The sequence below is a fragment of the Mauremys mutica genome, chromosome 19 (genome assembly GCF_020497125.1).
Source record: "Mauremys mutica isolate MM-2020 ecotype Southern chromosome 19, ASM2049712v1, whole genome shotgun sequence".
In the NCBI taxonomy this organism is placed as follows: domain Eukaryota; kingdom Metazoa; phylum Chordata; order Testudines; family Geoemydidae; genus Mauremys; species Mauremys mutica.
The window spans coordinates 19,998,616-20,024,562 of record NC_059090.1 but is presented as its reverse complement, the minus strand read 5'-3'; the positions used below and the strand labels follow the sequence as shown (position 1 = coordinate 20,024,562).

Here is a 25,947-nt window from a genome sequence, read left to right as displayed (position 1 = left end):
TTGCCTGGACACTTCTGTGGTTAAATTATTTATCTGTGATCAGAACTTCCCCTTAAATTCTATTTTCAGCTCCCCAAATACTTGGGGTTTTCTGTTGGGCCATTTATCTATTCAAAGTTCATAGGTCTCAAGCCTTGTTCTAACTTGCTGGAGCTAACGTCTTACAGGATACAGGCCTGTAGGTTTCGTGCATTACTGCTAAATATAGTGCAAATCAGAATATAATGCAAAGCGGTAAATATAATAAAGGCAAGCTAGCCCACTGGGCTACAGTAGCAGTGAATATAATAGCCCACTGGGCTACAGAAGTGGCAGCATTTCAGTAGAGAGTCTGCTACATACCTGCAGGATGACTTCATTACATGGACAGCACATGGATAGCTCTGCTGTTGCTGTCCTCTTTAGTGAAGGCAAAGACCACAATGTGCTTTCTTGTTGCTTTGCCACTTGTAGGGTGACCAGACAGCAAATGTGAAGAATCGGGACGGGGGTGGGGAGTAATAGGAGCCTATATAAGAAAAAGACCCAAAAATCAGGACTGTCCCTATAAAATTGGGACATCTGGTCACCCTAGCCATTTGTGTACTATCCCGCTTTTTCTTTCCAAAACTATGCTTAGTCATTTTGTGTTACATGGATTCTAAGCTATGGGTTGTGATATTACTGGGGTCTGCAATACTATGTCACTGTTTATTTCTGAATTTTAACTGGATTATATTTTACCTTGGGACTGATTTTCAGACATGCTGAGCTCCCTTTTTTTTTTTAACTTGGGAATGGCCTCATTTTCATTTTAATTGGGAAAAGGACCTATTTTCAAGCACCCCACTCTCCAAAACCTCCTTTCCCCCCAAAGAAAAATGACAAATCCAAAATAACAAAATACAATTTCCAATACTTCCAATTTCATGTAGATTTGCATTTTGTCGTGATCACGTCACACTTCTTCAGCACCGAGGTCCCCTTTATAGTCGACAAATGCTCCAAAGGTCTCTCTGGAAGTGGATGATTATGTGTCTATCACCCACGGCTGATTAATAGATTTGATGTGATAGAAAGCTCTCTCCTGGTCTGTGTGCAATATTGGTGCCCTGGAATCTGTGGCATGCTGATTCCAGGAGCCCTAGAGAACTGTCATATCCCTGCACACTCAGAGAGTTATTACCGCGTAGTTGTGTCAAATGTCCACTCACAGACTAGGGGTATGTCTAGACGGCAGCCACTGTGTGTGATTGCAGCCTGAGCCAACATACCCCCAAGTTAGCTTAAATCTTGCTAGCTCAGGTCTGTAGTCAGCCGCCCCTCAGCTTGGGCTTGGCTATCGTATCTTTGAATCCAGCAATCGTACTGTTCCTGGCAGAAGTTCAGCTCACTCCCAGAGTCTTTTCAGAGCCCAGTTTACACTCTCCTTGTCTCTAACCGCTGGTGGTGCTTCCCAGAACCCACCGTAGGCCACAGGCTTGAAGCAGCCCTCAAGGGCCTTCACTCATACTGAGCTTGTTGTGTCAATCTGCCCCAAACAGGGCAGGGCGGGCCGGGGGCAGGTGTGAAGGAAAAGGTAAGCAGCTGCCTCCGGCTGAGCTACCAGAGCTCACTAGCAGTCCCTGGGAAAACTCCTCCCTGCATCTGTGGTCAGTCTCACCCTTCAAAGTTCCACGTCTCCGAGTGGTGCAGGTTCTGCAGATGCACCTAACTGGTGCTGCCTGAGTACAGGAGTGCTTGTTAGCTTTTCCACCAGTGGGCTGAAGGGCTTGTCCCATCACTGGGTCTTGGAACAATGAAGCTGTGGCAGCACCTGCTTCAGCTTGGGCTAGCACCACCAGCAATTACCGAGAGTTCTGGGTGAGTTTGTCCAGCCAATGCCTGCAGCCTAGACATATCCTCAGAGCTCCATCGTTTGAGGACTTGGGTAGAACTTTAGTGACATGTAGGACCTGTAATGACTCTCTGGCACTGGGGTAAATGTCATACTGATGTGATGTGCCATGTTACCGATTGGCAAGTATCCCTGCCGTCCACCTTCTGTTCATCTCTACACTGAGGTGTTGTGGTTTGATGTACCTGAAGAGCCACAGCATAGAGTGCACATACACAGGAGTTGGCCTTTCTGCTCACTGTTCTAAAACATGCCAAGGCCACCACCAAACCACCTGATATGTACAGGCGTCCTGCACCTACTTCCCACGTTGTCCAGCTTTATTGACCCTCCAGATGATGTCTCAAGGCCTATTAATTTTCCCAGGCTTTCCTTGAGGAGGTGGGCTATTAATCGCGTGCCCTATATCCTGTGGCACTGAAATATTTAATACCCTTCAATATTATTTTTCCTTCAATCTATTGATTATTTATTTTTTAAAAAGTGAAGATCCTAATTTTTAAACTAAAATTGAAAATTAAATGCCAGGCGCCAGCTTTCATAGCTAATCCCATTAGTTTCACAGTTTGTTGCAGCGATAGGTAGTAAAGTGGGTTGATTCACATCAGCCTAATAAACTATATCATTCCTTTTTTTTTCCTGGTCTTTATTTTCTGTTCAAAATCTGGTTAGAGCTGGATACCACTGAGCCGATTTCATTATTTACAAAAACAGTCTCCTACGAGATGTACATACAGTACCTAGCATAATGGGACCACAATCTTAGTTGGAGATGCTACTGTAATATTAATGATAAGTGCATGTATTTATGGTTCTGTTTTCTGTACTGCACTGTGCCTTTAAATGTCAGAAGTCCGTCTGCAATGGAGGCAGGGTTGTGAGGTGATTTGGGATCTTACAGCACGAGAGAGACTTTCTGTTCTCTCTCTCTCTCTTCTGGAAAGTTTATTTTTATTTTTTCTAATGTTAAGTTATGGGAAATGACAGAGTCCTCCATACTGGAAATGCATGTTCTGCTCATTGTGTATGGACAATATACCTGTGTGTGTCTGCTCTGATGTAGCTGTGGTATTAATTGTCAGGGTGATGTTACGCCACCTGTGATTAAACCAGGATGTCCAAATATTATTCAAATGAGGCTTTATTGACAGCTTGCTAGAAGCTGAGAGCTGAACCTAACCTAACGTGTGTCTAATGAACCCAATTTCAGTGGCACTTTTAATCTGGAGGGGAAGTCCATGGAAATCACAGGCCCCACTGTACCATCAGCCATCCTGATCTGAGCAGCTTTACTGAATCTGGCTCATGATTTTTAACCTGCTAGTAAATATTGAAAGTGCTATTAAAAATAGCTCTGGGTTTTGCTTCCTCTCTGAATAGTCCCCTTGTCACAGCTATGCTCTCACCGCCTGGAAATCTCACTCTCTGAACACACTGTAGCTGCATATAGCTTTTGGTCTGGCAGTGGGGCTTTTGCGCGCTCTCTCTCTCTCTCTCTAACTACGTATGCATCAGAAGGATACACTTACTGAGTGCCACATGTGTGCCTCTAATCAACATACGTTGGTCTGTTTCTGATGCGCTTTCTGAAACTTTTCAAGAGTTTCTTGAAAGAGAGGCTGCCAGCTCCTTTCATGGGCCATTGGGTCTTTGCAGTGTTCAGAATAGTATGGAGAGAATTTCTTCAAATGTTCTGCAGGAAGAAAAGCGTTAGCAAATGCTTTTATTTTGGAGGGTGTTACAGAAGCATTTCAAAGTCCAGCTGTGCTGAAGGAGAGGGGGGGAAAATCTCCAAATAACCCTGGATCCCTTCATTAGGAGACATTTAGGGCCTTAAATTTAATGGAAGAGTTTTTAAACTGTTTCTTGTTTCCTTACATCATTTATGAGCTTTTGAGACTGACTTTGATTTTTAACGATCCCTCTTCCCATGTTTCTTCCTTGAAACCTCTTCCTGTAGCGCCACCAGCCAGAGACGTGCTATTGTTTATTTATTACGGCTCCTACTGCTCTGCTGTGGGATTCCAGATCCTTGTCACCTGAACTGTTGTCTCTTGCGTATTCTCCTCGCTTCCCCTCCTCCCCGACTGCAGGCTTCTCAGGGCATGGACCACATCCTCTTTGTGGCCTCTACAGCACTGAGCAAGCTGTTGGCACTTAACAAATACACAGTGTATGAGTGTGAATTTTATGCGACTCTGGCAGCATAAAGGAGCCTTAAAATGGGTGGAAATATCCCCTAGTCCCAAAATATCCACAAAATGCCCCTGGTACAGAGGGCCTCCTTTGAATGGTGTGGAGAGAGCATCAGGGCCCCAGGCTCCAGCCCCTGGCGTAGGGGGACGTCAGGGACATCACTGATGCATACTGCATTACACCTGTTCTCTGCATCCTGGGGCTCAGAGAGAGCTACATTCGAGCAGTCTCAAGGCAAGGGCTAGCCAGACCCCTGCAGGGCCCCAGGATATGGGGAGTTTAAAGCCACTCTGGTGCCCTTGCCCCAAGTGCAAGAACAGAGCAACGGAAACAAGCCCTGAGATTTTTATCCATCCTCGGTCGGGTGCACTTCCATCGACGTTAGCAGGAACGTGTCTCGAGAAGGACCTCAGATTTGGCTGGTATTACACCATGGTTTTGTCTTAATTTCCCCCAATTCTGTTTCCTATTATGGTACTTTGTCTCCAGTTGGATGGGCAGAAAAATGGCCTCTTGCCAATCCGTTGCTGAGATCCGCTTACGAGGAGAGGTATATTGGTAGCGTATTGCTCAGCTGATTCTATTTTGGGACTTGCAGCAAATTACCCCTTTTTTTCCAATATCTCTTTTATTGAGTTTAGTTTCTTTGAATCTCTCCAGGTAGAGCCACACAAAGTAGCAGACAAATTGCAAAGGTCAGAAATGAGAACTGTCAGATCCTGAGCAAGGTGGATCAAAGACAACAATCCCTCTGATCAGAAATAGGAAAGGTTTTACAAGTGTGGGAGCAGGTCCTCAGCTGGTGTTAATCAGCGTTGCTCTATTCCCTTTGATGGAGCTGTGCCGATTTTACACCCGCTAAAGATCTAGCTCATAAAATCATAGGCAGAATGAAAACAATGTTTGCTTCCTCAGCATGGCTCGTCTCCACATGTGCAATGCAGCTCCTGGCTGGGGTGTGAATTAGGGGGGTGGGTTTTCCAAAAACACTTGTATGATTTAGGAATATAAAACCCAGTGAGGTTTTGAAAATCTAACCCCAAGTCTCAACGCCCAATGAGTCATGGGACAGCTCTCCATTATCACAAGGTAATGGCTTTGGAATAGGAGCATGCACCCGCACCCACACTCACCCACACCCATACCTTGAAAACAATCCCCGCATCTCCTGGCACAGAGAGGCTTCCAGCAGTCAGGTTTATGCCCAGAAGACAGATAACCAAAGGTTAACGTTTAACACCAAATCAGAGATCCAGGCTTTCAAACTCAGCGAGAGCCACCACCTTGTGCAATGTCTGGTAGGCCTTGAAACTTTAATGGAGTGATTTATGGCTGGCTCCTGCAAGTGGGGGAGGATGCAAAGAGCCTGCATCCTCAGTGCAGAGGCTGGTCATAGTTACAGCTTTGCTGTACAGGGGACGCTCAGGGCTAGGGTTACGAGGCAGGACTCTAGTCCCACCTGTCATGCCCGTCCACACCAGCCCAAAGACTCAGGCCCAATTTCTCAAAGCTATTTAGGTGCCTGACTCTCATTGAAATAGGAACCTAGATACCTTTGAGCGTCTGGGCCCCAGTATGGTGCTTTAATCACAGCACCTTCCTTCCCCTCTTTTCGTAGAATTGTAGGACTGGAAGGGACCTCGAGAGGTCGTCTAGTCCAGTCCCCTGCACTCAAGGCAGGACTAAGTGTTATCTAGACCATCCCTGATAAGTGTGTGTCTAAGCTGCTCTTAAAAATCTCCCATCTCCTTTCCTCCGGTTTACGAGGTTTCTGTTCTCCCCGCTATTCTCCCAGCTTGTTTATAATATTGTGCTCTAAATGAGACCAGACTGGAGTCTACTCAGCCTTCTGCATCCTGCTCAGGAGAATCTGGAGCCCCGTGCTGCCTACACACCTTATTTTACCCAGTAATCTTTGAACAACTCCTTAACGCTTTACCCACTGACCTTTACAGCCATGAATTCAAGCAGAACCCTCCGTCCACGCCACGTGGTCTACATTCCAGCCCAGAGGCAAAAGATTCCAGTGCACATACCGTCACATTCAGTAACTCTTGCGTGGTGCGCGGGTGGGAGAAAAGTCCTGGCTCTCTGGGTCTTTTGACCGTTCTTCATTGACCGGGGATGCTTTTTGCAGTTTGTTTAACTATACCTCTGCTGCGTGTGTACGCAAAGCGACAATACAGTACTGTGTGAGGCACATTTTCACAGAGGCCAGTGAAACCAGTAGCTTTATGAAACTGGCAGATATTGCCAGTAGATCTAATGTATTCTCCTGGAGAGGCTTCAACTACTTGAGATGACTGTGAGCCTCAGGACGAGCAAAACGAATCCTGGCAGCTGCTGCTTCACCTTTGTCCAGCTGAGTCCTGGAGGCTCTTTGATGCTACGTATCGATTTCCCTACACTTGTCACTAAAGTAGCGCAGTTAATAAGATTCACAGTGTGGTGGGTGGTTGGTTTTTTTGTTTTGTTTTTTCCCTGATGGTAAAACATTTACTTTTTGGCATCCTCCCCAAATGTAACTGCATGTTGTAAAGCGCTCTGTGTTGCAAGATCATGATGATTTTAGCTCTCTACATTAAACATTGCAGAAATGCCCCTCCGTCCTTGCTCCTTCAAATAGCCTAATAGAGAGGCAAGCTGCCAGATCCCCAGCTAGTGTCAGCTGGCACAGCTCCATTGACTTCAGTGGAATAGTGCCGATTTACATCAGCTGAGAATCTGGGGCCATTATACTCATGACTTTACGGCTTCACAGAGAGCAGCACTGCTGTTCATGGAGGCTTTTAAAAGCCAAGATCTGTATCTCAAAGGTTGGTTTTGGTTGTTTGTTTAAGATTTTGACTGAAACAATCCATTCACACTTTCCTTGACCTTGCTAACTGTGAAATCAAATAGATTTGAAAAACCCTGCCTATTCTGGGCTTTACTCCAGCCCTGGAATACAGGGCAACTTTGGTGAGACCTCTAGAGACCTCTCACATAACCAAGGTAAATTTTTAACCTGGTATATGGGGATTTTAGCCTCAAGTTCCCAGTGTGATGGCATTGTGCTGGCTAAATGCCCAGGTAGTGTTTATATGCTCAGCAATGTGTAGTAATTTAAAAAATATATTATTATTATTATTATTTAATTTATTTATTTTTGTAGAGGTAGCTCTGAGGAGCTGCAGTCATGAACCAGGACCCACTGTGCTATGTCACACAAACACAGAATAAAAAGTCAGTCCCTGCCTCAAAGAACTTACAATGAGAAAACATAGTTTTCGCTTTCCCGTAACACAAAACCAACCAAACATGACTTTCCTCTCACTTTGTTTTAAAACAATTAAATAAAATTCATAGTGGCTGAGACAAAGCCTAGAGAATTTCACCCCCTTAAAATGAATGTTGTTGTTGTTATGGTATCAAACTTTACAAGTCCTACAGATACTGTAACGAACTGACTAGTGTGTATGTCACTACTGCACTCTACAGGATGGAATCAGAACTGCCTGAGCATTTATCTTAGGACCTATACTGGTGACAGCTAATGGAGGGTCTTTCTTTTTTTTTAATCTCAAGTTGTAAGAACCTGTGCTCTGAAGCTGGAGGATCAGACGTCTATCCTGTTAAGTTCTGAATGGTAGTGGTTGCATTGTAGTGACAACTGTGAAGCCCCAGGTGGCTGTGGATTCTTTGTTAGTCACCAATGCTGGTTCCAGCCACGTTTTCCTCCATGACCTGTTTTAAAGTGCATGCTAGTCTACTTAAGCAAAACCCATTCCTTTGGCCGCAGTGTGATTACATGGGTTGCAAGTCAAGGCAGAGTTTATCCCAAGTATGCAAGGATGAGCATGAAATCCATGGTCACTGCAATGGGCTTTAATCTTCATTTTTTTTCCTGCTGTTTCAGGTCAATGTTATGGCCGTAAGTATCTGCACTCGGGAGGTCTATCGGTCCATGAAGGAGAGAAACATTGATGATGGCCATATTATTAACATTAACAGGTGAGAGGCTGGATTGTGGTATTCACTGAAAATAGGCCTAATTTGCTGTGGTTGGCTTTCTTTGCTGTTTTCTTTTGTTGCTTTACAGTGCGAAGCAACTATCTCCCTGTCTCCACTGCTGCTTGTCTCTGGAAGTCCGTCTGTATCTAACTGGGAGTTTTTCTGTGCATGTATGTTTTTTGGCCTTTCTGTTTTTGATACCAAAGATTCATGCAGCAGGTTGCCAGTATATGTTACTGACTAGTCCCATATTGTTTCCTGCCCTATGTAATGGGCCTGCACTGTAGTATTCACAGCTTCTCCTTTTCCAGATAAGGCTGCTTCTTGTGCCACTGTACAAACCGTATCGGGACACAGGCTGTCAATGAGCCCTCTTCTCTCCCAGGCACCCACCCTGGTAGTGCTTCAGAGACAACATTCGTTCATGTAAAGCCTGAATAATGGAGCTCTGTGTGGGTGAAGTGTTGGGTTTGGGAAGGTGAAATTCGCCCCTCCAGCCCGGGACCAAGGTACAGGCAGAGAGAACAGCTGAACCACTTAGGAATCTGCATAAACACACGGCTCCTCTGGTCTCTTCCCTGGCCCAGACTCTTCGCTGCCCACTGAGCTGGCAAATGTAGGGGTAATATGGAGAAGCCGCCTGGGAAGGGGGTCTCCATTCACAGCCGCGGTGTACGGTTTACGTGTTGCAAAAGGCACTCTGCACTGGGATGATACAGTCCCATGTCTGACTTGAACTGATGCTGACTTGAACTGATGCTGGGCCCTGTATGTTGTCCTATTCTGTTTGTACCTACAATGACAAACATTCTTCTCACCTTCTAATAAACTCAGGGTTTGCCTACTGGAGATTTTTCCTGGTTACAACCGTTGGTGTCTATCCATCCATATAGCACCAGTACAAATCACAGCTTTTAGCTTTTTTTTCATGTTGACTCTGTGGTGTGGCTACCCCACTGACTGATTGGCTACTTCTGGTTAACACTCCCAGTATAGACAGAGCCTTAGTGTCATCCCATATTGAAGCCCCAGGAGCTCAGTCTTTGGGATGGGTCTGCACTTTCTTTCTTTTTAATTTGTTTTGGGGGGACCGTCAGTAGAGCCAGTTAAAAACTTGGAACATTTTCAATGAAAATTTCAATTTTTAAAAACATTTTGACCACTCTATAAACTGTCAAAAGCAGGAAAGATTGTCATAAAAATGTTGCCCCCACCCCCTCAAAAAAAAAGTCTAAACTTTTCAATTAGCTCTAGAAATCAATTATGTAAAAAAAAAATCTCACAGTGCATGATTCTCCCCATTTCATTCTGTAGTTTAATATGCTCCTCCACTATGCAAAGCCCATTAGCTCATTTCCTAGCTTACAGCGGGAGAGGTTGAAATTCCATATTTACTCATCCATGTAGGATAGGTATGTTGTTTTTTCCCCCTTCTCTTTGGGTTCACTATGACAGCAATACTTCAATTTGTTTAGTATGGTACTGGTTCCTGTTTGGGACATCTCATGCTGCTCCCTGCTCTCCCCCCAGTCACCCCTTTTCTTTCTGTTTTCTTCTCAGCATGAATGGCCACAGTGTCGTGCCACAGTCAGTTGTTCATTTTTACAGTGCCACCAAGTATGCTGTTACAGCACTGACGGAGGGGCTAAGACAAGAACTTAGAGAAGCCAAGACTCATATCCGAGCTACCGTGAGTGGTTTTTCTCCCTGCCGTTACAATGAACAGTAGAATGCTGGCTCATGGTGTGCGTAGGAAGTTTGACCTTTGAGGCATGTCTTGGAGGGCGAGGGTAGAACTTCTAAACCAGAGGGTTGAAGACCTGTTCCTGGCTCGGCCTCTGACTTGCTGTGTGCCTCAGCGTCTGGGCACCCAAACTTGAAATATCTCAGGCCTTATTTTCAAGGGGTGTTGAGCACCTACTACTCAAACACATTTCATGGGACGCACACACACACAGAGAAGTTAGATAAAAACATAAAAACCGTTACCACAAGGTTGCCATGTAACGCTGCTTTATTTCTGTGAATTCAGAATGATAACACATAAGCCGCAAATAAACAGAGAGCGAGAAAGCAGACTGCTCCCTAAAACAGAGCGGCACAACTCACCCAACCTTACTCTTAGGCCTGGGCTACACCAGCGGGGGGGTTCGAACTACGATGCGCAACTTCAGCTATGCTATTTGTGTAGCTGAAGTAGAAGTATCTTAGTTCGACTTACCTGGCCGCCCTCACGGCGGGGAGTCAACTGCCGCGGCTCCCCCGTCGACTCCGCTTACTCTTCCAGCCAAGGTGGAGTACGGGTGTCGATTAGCAGATCGATTTAGCACATCCAGACGAGACGCGATAAATCGATCCCCGATACATCGAACACTACCCGCCAATCCGTTGGGTAGTATAGACATACCCTAAGCTGTCTACTGACTGACTGCTGTTAGATTCATATCACATGCTCCCCTACCAATCTCCCTAACCTGCAAGAAGGGCCAGGAAAAATCCCTGCAATTTAAAGTGACAGCATACAGTTTTAACACAGTTTTCAGTATACCACACACTGAAAATCAGCACCTAATTTGTCCAAGTTAAACACCAAAAAATGGAGGCAACCAGAATTAAGGATGGTTGTAGAAATTTAACCTCTCTGTGCCACAGGTCCCTCATCTGTAAAATGGGGTTAATAACTCTTATCTACCTCCCCAGGGTTTGAGGAAGCTTAATTCATGTTAGTAAAGTGCTTTTGAGATCCTCATAGAGACATGAGTATAAAAATGTGAATGGACAAGGACTCACAATGGGAGTCTTGAGACCTGGGTTCTACTGCTTACTTTGTCCCTGACTCACTGAATGACCTCAGGCGAGTCACTTAGCCCTCCTGTGCCTCAGTTTCCCTTCTGGGAAAGGGATGGGGAACCAGACCAAGAGACAGGAAATAGGGATTCTGTTGGGAGAATAGCCTTTTCTGAGCTGCAGTAACTTACTGAGGAAGGAGGAAAAATATATTAAAAATGGATAATACCAGTCAGAAGCTTTGCTCAAGCAGTTTAGTAAGGTTGGTTCTCAAAGGTATTTTATTCAGCAGTTATATTGTATTGCAAGTTATTTTGTTATTTGCTGTGCTGAACCTTCTCTTTGTAGGGTAGGGGAAATATACCATGGTAATATCCTACAGAGATCATTAAATCAATATCTAGTCTCTTAACATATTTGTCTTTTTTTTACATGAAAGGGGAGTTACAGATCCCATTAGGATGTGCTCTGTTCTTTTCCAGTGTATATCTCCAGGACTGGTGGAAACTGGATTTGCTTTTAAACTTCACGATAATGATCCAGAAAGAGCTGCTGCAACCTACGAAAGCATTAGGGTAGGGAACTGAGAAACGAATGCAGAGGACATTTACACTGATTGCATGGCTAACGATCTCTCTCTAACTAATAATCTTTTAGGGCCGCAAGTCTGCATGTCACTGAGCGCTTCTTGAAAAATGCTCAGCATCCTCAACTCTCATCGAAATCAATGGGCGGTGAAGGGACTCAGGACCCATTAGGAGGTTCTCAGCACCTCAGCAGGATTGGACTCATCAGACTGAATCTCAGATTTTGCACTGACCTCCACATATACATTGTAGATGTTAATATGTCTCAATCTTTTTTTGGAGGGATAGCTCAGTGGTTTGAGCATTGGCCTGCTAAACCCAGGGTTGTGAGTTCAATCCTTGAGGGGGCTACTTAGGGATCTGGGGCAAAAATTGGTCCTGCTAGTGAAGGCAGGGGGCTGGACTCTATGACCTTTCAAGGTCCCTTCCAGTTCTAGGAGATTGGTATATCTCCAATTATTACCTATTATTATAAATTTTCTTATTTACAAGAAGACCATCCAAGTATAAAGATCAACCAATTTTTGACATTTTGTGGGTTTAAGTGTCTTGTGTCTTATTGGAGAGAATACGTATCCGGCAAGTGTACCCCATTAGCGACTACACTGAAAGCTGGACCTTGCCGTTTTGGAAATTCAGAAACTAACCAGCTTCTTGTAGAGATGTTGGTTTAAAATATTCAGAGCTCATCTTAACTCTGATTTATTTAATGAAGTGCTCTAGGAGGAATATAAACCCTCATGTTTCAAGACACAAGCCAGCCTCAAACTAATGGGGGTCAGGAAGGAACCTTACAAAGGAGCAGATTATCCCTTAATTGACTAATGCAGGGTTTCTTGTACCTTCCTCTGAAATGGCTGGTACTCATCATTGTTGGAGATGGGATACTGGACTGGATGGGTCACTGGACTGATGCAGTATGGAAATTTCAATGTTCCTAATTATTACCCAGTTTGTCCATGAAGTCCAGAGTGTCATCCCATTCCTCATAAAACCCCTAGCTTTCTGCTGAGAGGTTGTTTTCCACATCTCTCCTAGTTGCATCATCCGTCCCCCCACCCCAAAAGCAGAACGTAGTTCTCCATCCTGGGTAAGGGGCAGAAAGTTTAGCTCTGTGAGGAAGTACATCAGGGCTGAGGGATGGACTCTTCAACCCAACTGATTGGTCTGACCCCAAGTAAAGCCATGAGCTCTAATCCAGGCCATGGATAAGAGTATCAGATATGGGCCGATCCTTCTCCTCCCCATCCTATGCAGGATTTTAACCCAGTGGACCTGTGTAATGCGCATTGTCACAGGCCATATCCTTTGCTCACCCCAAAACCTCCTTTCCAAGGGGGGAGGTGAGGAGTCTTGCTGGGGTGATTTTCCCACGTGTGGTCTCTGCTACTGCTCCTGCCCTTTGCTTATTGGGCCAGATGCTTTTGGACACACCCTGGGACTTGTCCCTTCATCTTTAACACAATGACAATAATGGGAGTTTTATTCTGATCAGCCTTTAAATATATGAAGGAAGTGTCTAAATAAAACAAATCCCATTAAAACAAGCTTAAAACCCAATCTGAGCCTGCCAGAGGGAATCCATGGAGTGTGATCACAATTTGCCTAACCTAGGGAGCAGGTCTTCCTTGGCAGCTTGAAAACTCTCTCCTCACATCCCAAACTCACTAGTCACACTGGTTAGCTCATGGTACCTTTTTGGTTTATACACAGTATGGAACATAAAAGTATCCAGCACAACCGAGTGAAGTGCATAGGGTATGTTTAACTTTGATACGGAATAGCCTGCTGCTGACTAAGGCAGGAAGGGAAGAGTATATATTTTTCTTTCGCAAACAGCCCAGTTCTGAAAATCTATTGCTCCGGTAAAATCATCTTTGCAGGCATTAAATTATGACTGTGCTGAAAATCTGTTAGAAGTATTTGCAATATGTGTCTCACAGGGATAGTGTCCGAGGTCCAGAAAGTTGAAATATACTTTCTAGGAGCGGCAGAATGATCTAGGGGACAGCACATGGTACTAGAAGCCAAGGAAATTGAGATTCTAGTTTCTGCTCTTCTGTTGTCCTGCTGTGTGACCTTGGGCAAGTGACTTTCTCCCTCTCTGCTTCCGTTTCCCTTCTGAGTCTTGCCTGCCTCATCTGTTTATACTGTAAGCTCTTCAGGACAGAGCCTATCACACTATGTTTTTGTACAGCACCTAGCACACTGGGGGCCTAATCTCTGCTGATGCATCAAAGCACTGTTGTAAATGTAATATTAATAATAGCCAATGCAAAAATGAAAACAATCAACTTCCCTTGTTAAATTTTTAATGAAGTTTTCCCCATGTCTGTTTTTCCTTTTGAAATGCACAAAGTGTTGTTGATTGTTAAAAGCTGAGCAGTTTTACTGTTAAATTTTCATAAGTAACCTTTTGTCTCGGTTAATATTGGTTCTGTCTTTCTAGTGTCTAAAAGCTGAAGATATGGCCAATGCTGTCATATATGTACTAAGTGCTCCACCTCATGTACAGGTAAGTTACAGCTCATGTGAAATAACATCTCTGTTGTAACAACAATGAGGAGAACTTGTGGCACTTTAGAAACTAACAAATTTATTTGGGCATAAGCTTTTGTGGGCTAGAATCCACTTCATCAGATGCATGAAGTGAAAAATACAGGAGCAGGTATAAATACATGAAAGGATGGGAGTTGCTTTACCAAGTGTGAGGTCCGTCTAATGAGATCAATCAATTAACAGCAGGATACCAAGGGAGGAAAAATAACTTTTGAAGTGGTAAGAGAGTGGCCCATTACAGACAGTTGACAAGAAGGTGTGAGTAGTAGTAGGGAGAAATTAGTATTGAGGAAATTAAGTTTAGGTTTTGTAATGACCCAACCACTCCCAGTCTTTATTTAGGCCTAATCTGATGGTATCCAGTTTGCAAATTAATTCCAGTACTGCAGCTTCACATTTAAGTCTGTTTTTGAAGTTTTTTTGTTGAATAATTGCCACTTTTAGGTCTGTTATTGAGTGACCAGAGAGATTGAAGTGTTCTCCTACTGGTTTTTGAATGTTATGATTCCTGATGTCAGATTTGTGTCCATTTATTCTTTTGCATAGAGACTGTCCGGTTTGGCCAATGTACATGTCAGAGGGGCATTGCTGGCACATGATGGCATATATCACATTGGTAGATGTGCAGGTGAACGAGCCCTGGATGGTGTGGCTGATGTGGTTAGGCCCTATGATGGTGTCCCTTGAATAGACGTGGACAGAGCTGGCACCGGGGTTTGTAGCAGGGTTTGGTTCCTGGGTTGGTAGTTTTGTTGTGTGGTGTGTAGTTGCTGGTGAGTATTTGTTTCAGGTTGAGGGGTTGTCTGCAGGTGAGGACTGGCCTGTCTCCCAAAGTCTGTGAGAGTGAGGGACTGTCCTTCAGGATAGGTTGTAGATACTTGATGGTGCGCTGGAGAGGTTTTAGTTGGGGGCTGTAGGTGACGGCTAGTGGCTTTCTGTTACTGTCTTTGTTGGGCCTGTCTTGTAGAAGGTGACTTCTCAGTACCTTTCGGGCTCTGTCAATCTATTTCTTCACTTCACCAGGTGGGTATTGCAGTTTTAAGAATGCTTGATAAAGATTCTGTAGGTGTTTGTCTCTTGTCTAAGGGATCAGAGAAAATGCGGTTGTATCTTAGAGCTTGGCTGTATCTTAGAGCTTGGATTGTGTGATGTGGTCTGGATGAAAGCTGGAGGCATGTAGGTAAGTGTAGCAGTCAGTAGGTTTCCGGTATAGGGTGGTGTTTGTGACCATCGCTTATTAGCACTGTAGTGTCTAGGAAGCGGACCTCTTGTGTGAACTGGTGAAGGCTGAGGTTGATGGTAGGGTGGAATTCCTCAAGGGCCTCCTTCCCATGGGTCCAGATGATGAAGATGTCATCAATGTAGTGCAAGTAGAGTAGAGGCGTAAGGGAACGAGAGCTGAGGAAGCGTTGTTCTAAGTCAGCCATAAAAATGTTGGCATATTGAGGGGCCATGCAGGTACCCATAGCATTCCCATTGACTTGAAGGTATAAATTGTCCCCAAATCTGAAATAGTTGTGGGTGAGGACAGTCACAAAGTTCAGCCACCAGGTTTGCCGTGATGGTATGTTGTGTGTAACTGGAAGAGTAAAGGGGAATTTTGCAGACCTGACATCTGTTAGTCAGCATTGCAGTCTCCATATCAGCTGTGTGCTCAGGAGCACATGGCCTAGGGATTAACATTGATCATTTTAGTTACACGTACCTTATGGCAACGTTGAAACTGCAAGGATCCAACAGCTAAAGCCTGCGTGTCTACAAGATAACTTTTCTCTGGGGGTAGGAACTTTTTATCTGGGACTCCTAGAACCTAGATAAAATGGAAGGAACATGGACCTCTCTTGCCCATTCTGAACTGAGTCTTCGGATGCCCTGCTGACATTCTTGGGGCTAGATCAGATTCTACCAGTCACCAGTTTAGGGCCCAATCTTGCTAAGTGCCCAGGGTCACACAGGATGCGTGTGGCGGAGCAGGAATTGAATGCAGGTGTCCTACAGGGCTAGCACTCTACCCACTGAACCATCCTTCCTCTGCCTCAGCTCTTTCCAAGGGTTACAGAGTATCTCATACAATGACGCCATATGGGCTGTTAACAGGTCTGATACATATGCTAAGTGCACCCGCTCCCCTCCAGTGGCTGGTCCACACAGAAGATAAGAGGCTACTACTGCTGCTCCTTTAGTCCCAGAAGCCTGCGCTTTTAGTGCTAAAGAGCACAGGTTCAGTTACCAGTGAGGACACCTGCAAGCTGCCAAATTCAGAGTCAAGTTTCAAATTTCCAATACCTCAGCACAGCTAAGTCCAATAATTCCTAGACACTTAACTGATCCTCCGCTCGCTGCTCTCTTGCTTTTATGCCTCTATTAAATTTGCATTTGAGGTAGTTTTTACTTGGTAAATTCCCTTGGGTACTTTCAGTTGCTTTTAAAATCACAATGAATTTGTGGCTCAGACATGAAATAACTTTAGTGTCTCCCTCTGTGTTATGCACAAACTCCACTCATTCCTCAGCTATATGGCCAGATTGTGGGTGCTGAGCACTTTAGGAAATCTGCCTGATCTCTATTTTGCACTCGCATTGTGCCTCTTGATTGAGGGTCCCAAAGGGGTTTTCAGGTCTTTTGTGCTTTCAGACATATTTTTCACCCACTACATAATAAATAAACAAACAGTTTGCTTCTCTGCTGCGTTTCAGCTCTATGCTGGTGTGAAGTAACAAACCCCTGACAGTCCAGGTTTGTAGAGACTCTGAAAAAAATATTTGTGAGAAGGCTGAGTGGAGACCCATGTAAATATCAGGTCCATATCATGAAAGCAAGAAAACATGTCAGATGACTTTTGGACACAATCTTTACATGGGCTCCTGAAAAGCATGAGACACATGGATATAAGAGCTGTCTTCCTGAATCATTACATTGGCCCATTTAGTCCAGTGTCCTGCTTCTGACACTGGTCACTACTTGCTTCAGAGAAAGTTGCAAGAATCTGTGCAATAAGCAGTTATAACCTGGCCATGTGCAATGTTCCTTTGCGACTCATTAGGTAGAAGTTGGTTTATGCCCTGAAGCATGAGGATTTATAGCCAATATAAGCTTACACTGTCTTCCTTCTCTTCTGTGTACTAAGATTAAAATCATTGTAATTCTGTTAGAAGAAAAAAATCATGGTTAAAAGAAAAAAACTGTTATTAAAAACAAACCAACAAAACCTAATGACTGGTGGCTGAATAACTCTGAAGGGATCTATATCTTGTCATATGCATTGTGTTCATTTGCAGTTTGTCATTATTATGTTTCACACATGTTTAGCGTGTTTATGTTTAGCACACTGTGAACCTCTTAAAATGGGCTTCAGTGCTACTGTAAAATCATGTATTGGTCTTTTCCAGATTGGAGATATTCAGATGAGGCCTACAGAGCAGATTTCATAGCAAATGAAGAGGAATGCAAGCAGCACCATGCATCAATCCCCCTTCACACCCTCCAGCAGTTTAGGGTTTCATCTGCTGGTAGACGAAATTTTAATTGGATTCCAAGGATCACATCTGAAGAATTAATTTTCATTCTCTCTCTCTCACTCTCAGCTGGTGCTGAGCCAGTAAAAAAAATTCCTATTGGTCTTGGGTTTCTCTCCCCCTCACTATTACTGTAAATGTAATTTGAAAACACTGCAGGGAAACAAATCAGTGGAATACTGTATATTATTGGTTTGGGTTTTTAGTTTTGTTTGGGTCTTGTTTGCAGATGCTCCAGACAGACACAGATGAAGCTTCATGAGATATTTGCCAACTTCAAAGCATCACTTGGTTGCTGATTCCTTTCTGCTGATGCACATTCTTTGAATTGTTGCAGTGAATTAAATGGCACATGACCTGTCACTTTCTTCTCTGTTTTTTAAGTATTATTATCAGAGGTGTCCCAATGACTTCATTTGGCAGATGTGATTTCCACCTCCTCCCTGTTCAGCTGTGACATACTAATGCATTGGAAGGAGATTTCCTTTGTACTTAGAACAAAGGATTTGTCTTAATACTAGTCCTCTCTTCTAAAGTCAAAACAAGAGACAAGACATCCACTGTCCACCTTTTTCAACATACTTAATGCTTCAGATTTTTGGTGTATATCGTGTATCAGTCAGATCTAATTTCTGTTTCTCTTGCATCTATTCAAAGCTAATTTTGCTTGTCAGTAATGGTGCATGTGACTCCCCCCTCCCCATTGTATCCCACAGTGCCAGAAGAAGTGTAAAGAATACTCCTTTCCCGTTTACATGAATTGTGCCTGACAGATCTGAAGAAGTATCTCTGTGTGATTGCCATTTCTCTCTCTTTCTAGGTAGGTAGATAGATGGAGGATATGCACCTGAATTTCCACAGGTTAGGGAATGACTATCTAACGTGTAAGTGGCATAGTTAAAGTATGAGTGAGTTGTTTGGTCTTTTTAATAAAAGTAAAATAAAATGGTGTACGGTCTTCTTGTGATCATATATATCCTTTGTACCATCTCATAGCATTCTTGATGTTTTTGTATGTTTGATATTTGCATGTATTGACACTTTTTGGAAATATTGACAGTCTTAGAAATGCTGTATGGTGCTCTTTAAATGCTGATTGCTGAAAGCTAGTGAGTTGGAAATGTTGAAACTGTGAAATGGTAAATGATCAGATTCTTGGGGCTTGGGGCGGGACGGGGGAAGAGAGAGAGAGAAGGGTGAACCCTACTGAAGCTGTCCAGAATGCTGACTTCTAAACTGCAGGCATAAAGCCTCATTCTGCTCTCATAACCAGTTTTATGCTGGTGTAATCCCTCTGAGTTACACCTGATTTACATTGGTTTAGGACTGAGGAGAGTCAGGCCCATAGCTGATTACACTTACAGTTGCAAAACTACTTTAGCGACCATGTTTAGACTCCGTTAGAATGGTATAAAAGAGACATAGGTGTGCACTCCAACCTGATATGCAATTGTGGAGCTGTTAATATGTGTTGCCTTAAGATTCTGATTTCACTTCTGCTGTGCTCCGAATTTCCTGTAGCATTTCTGGTGGTGAACCTGTTGTATTAGGTGGAGCAGGTGTGGTCAAGTGACCTGAGCACAGGACTGGGAGCCAGGGAACTTGATTCTGATCTCTTCACGTACACCAGTTTTACACCATCTATGGGTGTTACTCCTTGTTTATATCAGTGTGCGAGAGACCAGGATCAGGCCAAATACCTCCTGAATTCCAACTCCCTCTTTAGCCTTGAGCAAGTCACTTAACCTCCCTGCCTCAGTTTCCCCATCTGTAAAATGGGGATAATACTTACCTACCTCACAGGGGTGTTGTGAGGACTCATTATCTGTTTTGTAAAGCACTTTGAATATGAAAAGCGCTATGTAAGTGCTAAGTATTGTTGTTAAGTATTATTAATTACATCTTGTGATACACAGAATTACTTGTGCCAAAGGTTGGCAACAGTAGACAGATATGGCCAGAATAGCTGTTAATGCATACGTTAGTAATGCTGGCATAAATGGAAAAAAAAACAACTTTTTTTTTCCTCTTTAAAGGTATGTTCATTATTTTTTTTTTTCTTTCCATTCCTGGTTTCTCATCCCCTCCCTGCTGGGTAAGGCAAGTGATGACTCAGCTGTTTCTGGAATTGGCTTTTTAGGTTAAATTCATTACTGTGCAGAGAACTTGAACCAAGCAAATGCACCACTCAAGTCCCACTTAACTGATGTATTGGTCCTCTGCACAGGTATGAATTTTACCCTGGGTGCTGAATGTTTAGAAATTGGAAACCTGCTGGTGGGGGAAATCCTTACGCCCCTGTCCAGCAAAGAACTTAACCACATGCTTGACATTGAAGTCAAAGGGAATACTCACATGCTTAAAGTTAAGCACATGCTTAAGTGCTTTGCTGAATCAGGGCCTAAATTGATAATTCTGCTTTGACCTCAGAGAGCATTACCTAAGGTATCTTCCTATGATTTAGTTGGTGTTGGTCCTGCTTTGAGCAGGGGGTTGGACTAGAAGACCTCCTGAGCTCTCTTCCAACCCTAATCTTCTATGATTCTATGAAAAGGGCCATTCCAGTTTGCTAGTGTTCCTTAAAATATGAACTGGTGGCCTCATGGTTTTAAAAGTCCCATTCAAATGTTTTTTTACATTTGTAACTTTCTCGACTGATGAAATAAGGTGTTGTCTTTCAAATTATTTTGCTGCCAACTGTCCCGTATATTTTCCGTTCCCAATTTTTTTAGGGAATTTTTTCCTGCTGCCAGTTAATTTTCTGCCTTTGGCTGATTTCCTAAAACACGTGCAAATCTTTAAGGGGCTTGAAAATAGATGGCTACTTCTGCTGCTCTGCCTCTCATTTACACTTACCTAGATGGATTGTACTTTGAACCATCTTTCCGGAATGATGTGGCATTGACAACACTACTATGAAGAGGAGGGGTGTTTTGAAACCCCCAAACAGGAAGGTGAACTGTTTAATTTATCGATAGGTTTCTAATTGTGAACTGTAAAATAAAAAAGAGAAAAATACTATGGCTTTGTCCTACTTTTAAAATATATTAATATACACTTAAATCCTTGTGTAAAAAACCACTTGTCTTATGAAAGCAGAGTGATTTCAGGGGGGGAACATAGCTTCCTTTGTTTTTGTACAGGGCCTAGCACATTGTTGGCACTCTGGAAACCAATAATAATTCTTGATGTTAAATTGTAGCAGTGATGTGTTTTTATTAAAGCTACAGATATTCTTTCTGACAGTATCTGCCAATGCCTGTGTCCGAATATGGTGGAGAGAATATTCTCGGGTTACATGTCTAAGAATGGGTGACTCAGAAACTGGTATAAGAGCTGGTGGTGATTTTGCTAGCCGTTAAGTGATGCAGCAGGCAGGCGGAGTTGCAGGAGAAAGACTTTTATTGAACATGCATAGAGACCAGTGTTTACATGCTGAGAGGCCACTGTTTGTCAGGTAGCACTGGGCCACCAACATACAATCCAGAGCCCCTGGTGTCACACCTAACTAGGTCCCTCCTGAAAGCTGTCCCTCTTCCTTCAGTCCCACTCTTCATCGTACAGGGGCAAAATGAACTATTTGTCTCAGTATTTGAAGTAAACACTTTCCAACAGAGTTGTTTAAAAACGATTGGGTCTGAGTCTGATCCCTTCCTTGTGTGAGTAATCCTTAATCAGGTGGGCCCCAAGCCTGCAGTCAGGCCCCATGGGTTGGCCTTGCACCTGTACAGAGCCTTATTGACTTCAACAGGGGTCCACCGGAGCACAAATTGCTACCCAAATAAATCCCACTGCAGGGTCTGTGCTTATGGGGACTCTCAGTAAAGCCAAGGTCTCAGATGAGTAAAGGCTGAATGAAGGTTGGGCCCTTACTTTCATGGCAACCATTTGTGTAATTGCTTTAAAACATACAGGGGATGATCCAAAACCCACTGAAGTCAATGTAAGGAGTCCCAATGACTCCAATGCTCTTTCGATTGGCCTCATGGACGCTCACCTTTCAGAGGGAGATGTTTGCAAAAAGAGCGTTCTGTTATCTCGTGAATAACCAGTTTAGGTTGGATTCTGCTACTCGTCCTCACATTGAGTAGAACCTTAATCTGCAAGTTCTTCCACTGATTTCAGTGGGCCTGTCTATGAGGTAAAGTACTAAACATCGGGGTGGCAGAATCTGACTCTGAATTGCATTTTTGAACTACTCAAGGAATGAGGTACCACCACCCTGGAAAGCATAGACTTGCATCTGAAACTAGCATTGTATCCTTGTAGGAAGTCTTTTGTTCGTTACCGGGGGGCAAACAATACAGAAGACTCTTTTTTTCCATCACGGCTATTTATTTATGAATCACCTTCTAATTTACCCAAGTGCAAAGGCACATTTAACAGCCAGTGTTTGCTGCCATCAAAATAGAATTGTTTGCAACGACAAACAGGTGGCTGGAAAAAAATTGTTAACTGAGTATTAACAAATGGTTGGGTGTCTTGTGAGCAGCCAGAAAGACCTTGTGAAACAGAAGGGCAGCATTGCCAACTCTTGTGATTTTTATCACACCTCTCCCATTATTTACTATTTATCATGAAGTCCTAGCTCCAGGAGTCATGTGATTATGTGAGAATCTCAGCGTTTATTAAAAAATAGTAAGTTGCTAGCCATCTGCAGAGAAAACCTTGGAAAGGTAATGTAAGTGCATCCGGAAGGTTCAAAAACCAGAAGGCAAATCAACAGAGTCCAGTGTTTCTTTACATTTTATGATTTTAAAGCCAATCTCATGATTTTGGGGGCTTGAATCATGTTTTTTGAAAGTTTCAGGTTGACAATACTAGAAAGGACTAAAAGAAACTTGACTGGTTTTATGAAAAGATTGTCCCAACATTAGAATACATGCTCTAAGGCCTTGAACCTCCAGGTTTGCAGGAGGGGCTCAGCACTTTGCAGGAGCTGGGCCTAAGAGGATTACTTGTGTGAGCAAGTTGTGCAGGAAAAAACCCTAAAGGCCCAAAACCTCGAACTGACATTTATTATGGACATGATCCTGCACCCACTGAAGTCAATGGGCCCAGTTCACCTTTGCCCTGCACCCAGTTTAGTCATTTACACAAGTGTAAAATACTTCCAAATCAGAAGGGCAGCATTTTGCACTGGTGTAAAAGTGCAGGGTAATAGTGAATTGGAGCCAATGGGAGCAGATTTGGCTGATTCAATGCATCGTTTATGAGCCATTCCTATTTGTAATCCTAATATTGCAAATATGATGCAGCTCAGTTGTAGACACTTAGGGTAAAATCCCAACCTCAGTAAAGTCAATCGTAGTTTTGCTGTTGATTTCAGTGGGTCAGGATTTCACCTTTACAATTTATATTTCCAGCTGGTTAGACATTGTTTGGACAGACGCCACCGTCCACTGCATTTTTACAGCCTGCCTGACTGCACAATGCCTAGCAGAAGGGAGTCACAGATTGCTCTGGAGTAACTGAAGTTCTAACACTTGCTTTTTAATATTTAAGGTGCTGCTTGGGCCTCAGAAGGTACGTGTGCTTCGTGCCAGGCTGAGAGGCTCCTGAGTTCTCAGCATTCGTTTTTTGCTGTTGGGTTTCTTTGGGTGGTGTTGCTGGAAGTGAGGAGTTCAACAACAGCACTGGAAACCAGCAACACATCAGAGGAGCCTTCTAAGGCCCCGGTCCCACAGAGGGACCCTTCTGCCCACGCAGAGTCCCGCTGACTTCACTGGGGTTCAGGGTGGACAGAAGAGACTGCCCGTGTGGGTCTCACAGTGGCTCAGACCCCAGATAGAGGGTGTGGGTCCAGGTGTGTGTGCGCAGACAGATATCTAAGGCCAAATTCTGCCAGCCTTAAGCCAGTCTGTGGGCCAGGCAGTGGCGAGCCCCTGTGCAGCCATGAACACAGCCTCCATCTCAAGCCCTCACTGCAGGCCCCAGCCACAATCGCCCCCTTATGCTCTCACAATCAGGAGCTGCTCAGAGCTGGCACCCGCACGGGCTCAACTATAGGCAATGGAGTTACTCCAGAATTACGCCAGCGTACAGAAGAGGAGAATCCAGCCTAGTTTGCCTGCATGCAGTGCAATGCATCCTCCGCCCGGAGCTTCTCTGGGGGCTGATATGGCTCCACAAAGCCCCCTGGTTGTGTCTGTGGCTGGCGCAATCTGACCTCAAAACCGGAATAAATCTGTTAGCTTAAAGGGATACAACTGAGAGCTAAATTTAGCCGTCGGTCCCCTCCTTAGTGCGCCTGTTTTCCTGGCTGTGCTGCCTCAGGCTGCTACGTACGCCTGACCCCTCCCTGTAAAGTTGTGGAGGGGGGGAAACACTGCTGGATAAGGCAGCATTGTGCAGTCTCTTCGCGTCGCCTATCCTGGAGACTCATCGGTGCTTTCTGGCAAAGACAGCAGCCTGCCCCCTTCTTTTATGTTGTGTGTAACCTTGCCCGTGAAATACAACATTGACTTTTACCAGGCCACGCACATTCCCCGTTGATAAAGATCAATTGTCCGGCTAGCTTTGTTCTGCCCAGCTTCTTAAGTATTTTCCCTTTTATTTATTTATTTTTTTTGGGCTGTGCTGATGCTAATTTTCCTGTCCCCGTTGTCAGCCCGTTGATGACATGGCTTTCTGTGTGATTCCACTCAGCATTTGGATGCAGTGGTTGTCTACCATCCTGGGGGGGGGACCCTCCGTGAAGCAGTGTCTGTGTGGGCTGGTTTCACGTTCTGCTGCACGTTGCCGGTGTCTGCTTCACTTTGCAGAGGACAATGGGATCTGGGGGACAGAGTTCGTGGGCTTACAAGCCCTGAGAGAGGATCAGTTCTCTGCTCTTCAGCCATGTAGAGACTAGGAAAAGAATCCATGTTTAAAACGTTAGCTAATATGTGTTTACATGCTAGTGTAGACGGGGGTCTAACATCTTTAAAAAAAAAAGCATCAGTTGGTCTTGTTCAAGCCTTGGGATTTAACTTGTTTTCCAACATGACCTATATTCCTAGACTGCAGCCGCCTCCGCACTACTGCTGAACGCACCGCTCCTACCCTTGCATATCCTCCTGTGCAGCGCGGGCTCCGCTCTGGCTCACAGGCCTGAGCCCCAGGCTCACTGCAGGTTCACTGGCGGAGTGGTGATCAAAGCACAGCAGCTGCTGGGAAGCAGGAGAATGGGGATGGGCTCAGCACACACCTGCTCTGACCCCAGCCTGTAACGTGATAATTAAGTGGTTAAAAAAATACCGGTGAGTTTTCCGTTTAATGTCTTGACAATGAAAACCTGATAATTGGATAGCGGGCGCTTGAGCTCAGCGTTAACGAGCTCAGAGGCACCGTGATGCACCATGTCCTTCATTGTTGTTAGGAATAATCTCTTTAACCTAGTAACCCCTAGAGGTATTGGAAACAAACCACTGGTTACAAAAATGCTGCTGGTATACGACCCTTTCCTTGCTAGCTCTTTGGGTGTCCTGCTACTATATCTTTAAGGCTCCCGTGAAACCAAGGGAGGGTCAGCCCTTACATATTGCTGCCTGCTATTACATTCCATTTCTTTTCCACTCAGACCTGTGAGGCTTAGCAATAGCCGGAGGATTTGCACAAAAGACCCGGTGCCTAGGTAGTGTGGTGGAGCTAAGGGACATGGAAACACGGAGGCAGATGGGCAATGGTTGGAGCAGGAGATTGGGAGTCAGCACCCCTGGGTTCCACTCTGACTATTGCTACTGATGCACTGTGTGAGCTCAGCCGAAGCCCTTCTGTGCATAAGGATCCCCCGTCTGTAACCTGGGAGTAATATTAATACCCGCTCCATGGTGCCCTGATTGTCTACAGGTTGGAACTGGGACCTTTGGTGTTGCTATGTCCTAATTTTTCTTTCTTTTTCTGGTGTGACTTAAACCATGCAAACGGTTGTTGCTTTGCAGAGCAGTTCCCCTCGCAAAGCCTGTCCCTCTGCAAGATGAGTATCTAGCTCCATCAGCGGGGCAGACTGATGGATACCTCACGAAGACAAGGCCCAAATGTGGGATGCAGTGGGGAGAGAGATCCCCAAAACGAGCAGCTGCCCCTGCCTTAAAAAAAAAATAGAAGGCTCTAAGAAATGGTTTGTATTGTCTGTAATGGCCGCTACCCGATGTCAGGAATGTCAATTCTGGATTATGATGAAAGCGAGAGGCTACAACATTGGATGGGACCGAGACAAATTTGAGTCTAAACTGAGGGTCATCCTGCCTAATGAGGGGCAGTTAAGAGGCAACCGGAAGGTACCAAGTTCAGACTGTCAAACCCAATCAGGGAGAAGACAATGGTCCATTAACTGTGGTCAGCAAAGCAGAAGCCCCGGTTTTGAAAAATGCTTCGAGGACAAAAGGCATTAATGGAATCCAGTATATGGAGCACATCCTGCTCGGGCTAAAAGGGAAGTAAAAACAAAGCC

At 44.3% G+C, this 25,947-nt stretch overlaps 1 protein-coding gene across 1 annotated transcript in view; it reads left to right on the top strand.

The window, feature by feature from the left end:
• Positions 1-20,652, top strand: part of DHRS11 (dehydrogenase/reductase 11) — a 72,203-nt gene extending 51,551 nt beyond the window's left edge. Inside the window, exons 3-7 of the mRNA XM_044993295.1 lie at positions 7,971-8,065; positions 9,626-9,755; positions 11,335-11,427; positions 13,889-13,954; positions 17,388-20,652. Coding sequence (XP_044849230.1) covers positions 7,971-8,065; positions 9,626-9,755; positions 11,335-11,427; positions 13,889-13,954; positions 17,388-17,429 — 426 coding nt within the window. The 3' untranslated portion in view covers positions 17,430-20,652. The remainder of the gene's footprint in view (positions 1-7,970; positions 8,066-9,625; positions 9,756-11,334; positions 11,428-13,888; positions 13,955-17,387) is intronic.
• The last annotated feature ends 5,295 nt before the right edge of the window (positions 20,653-25,947 follow it).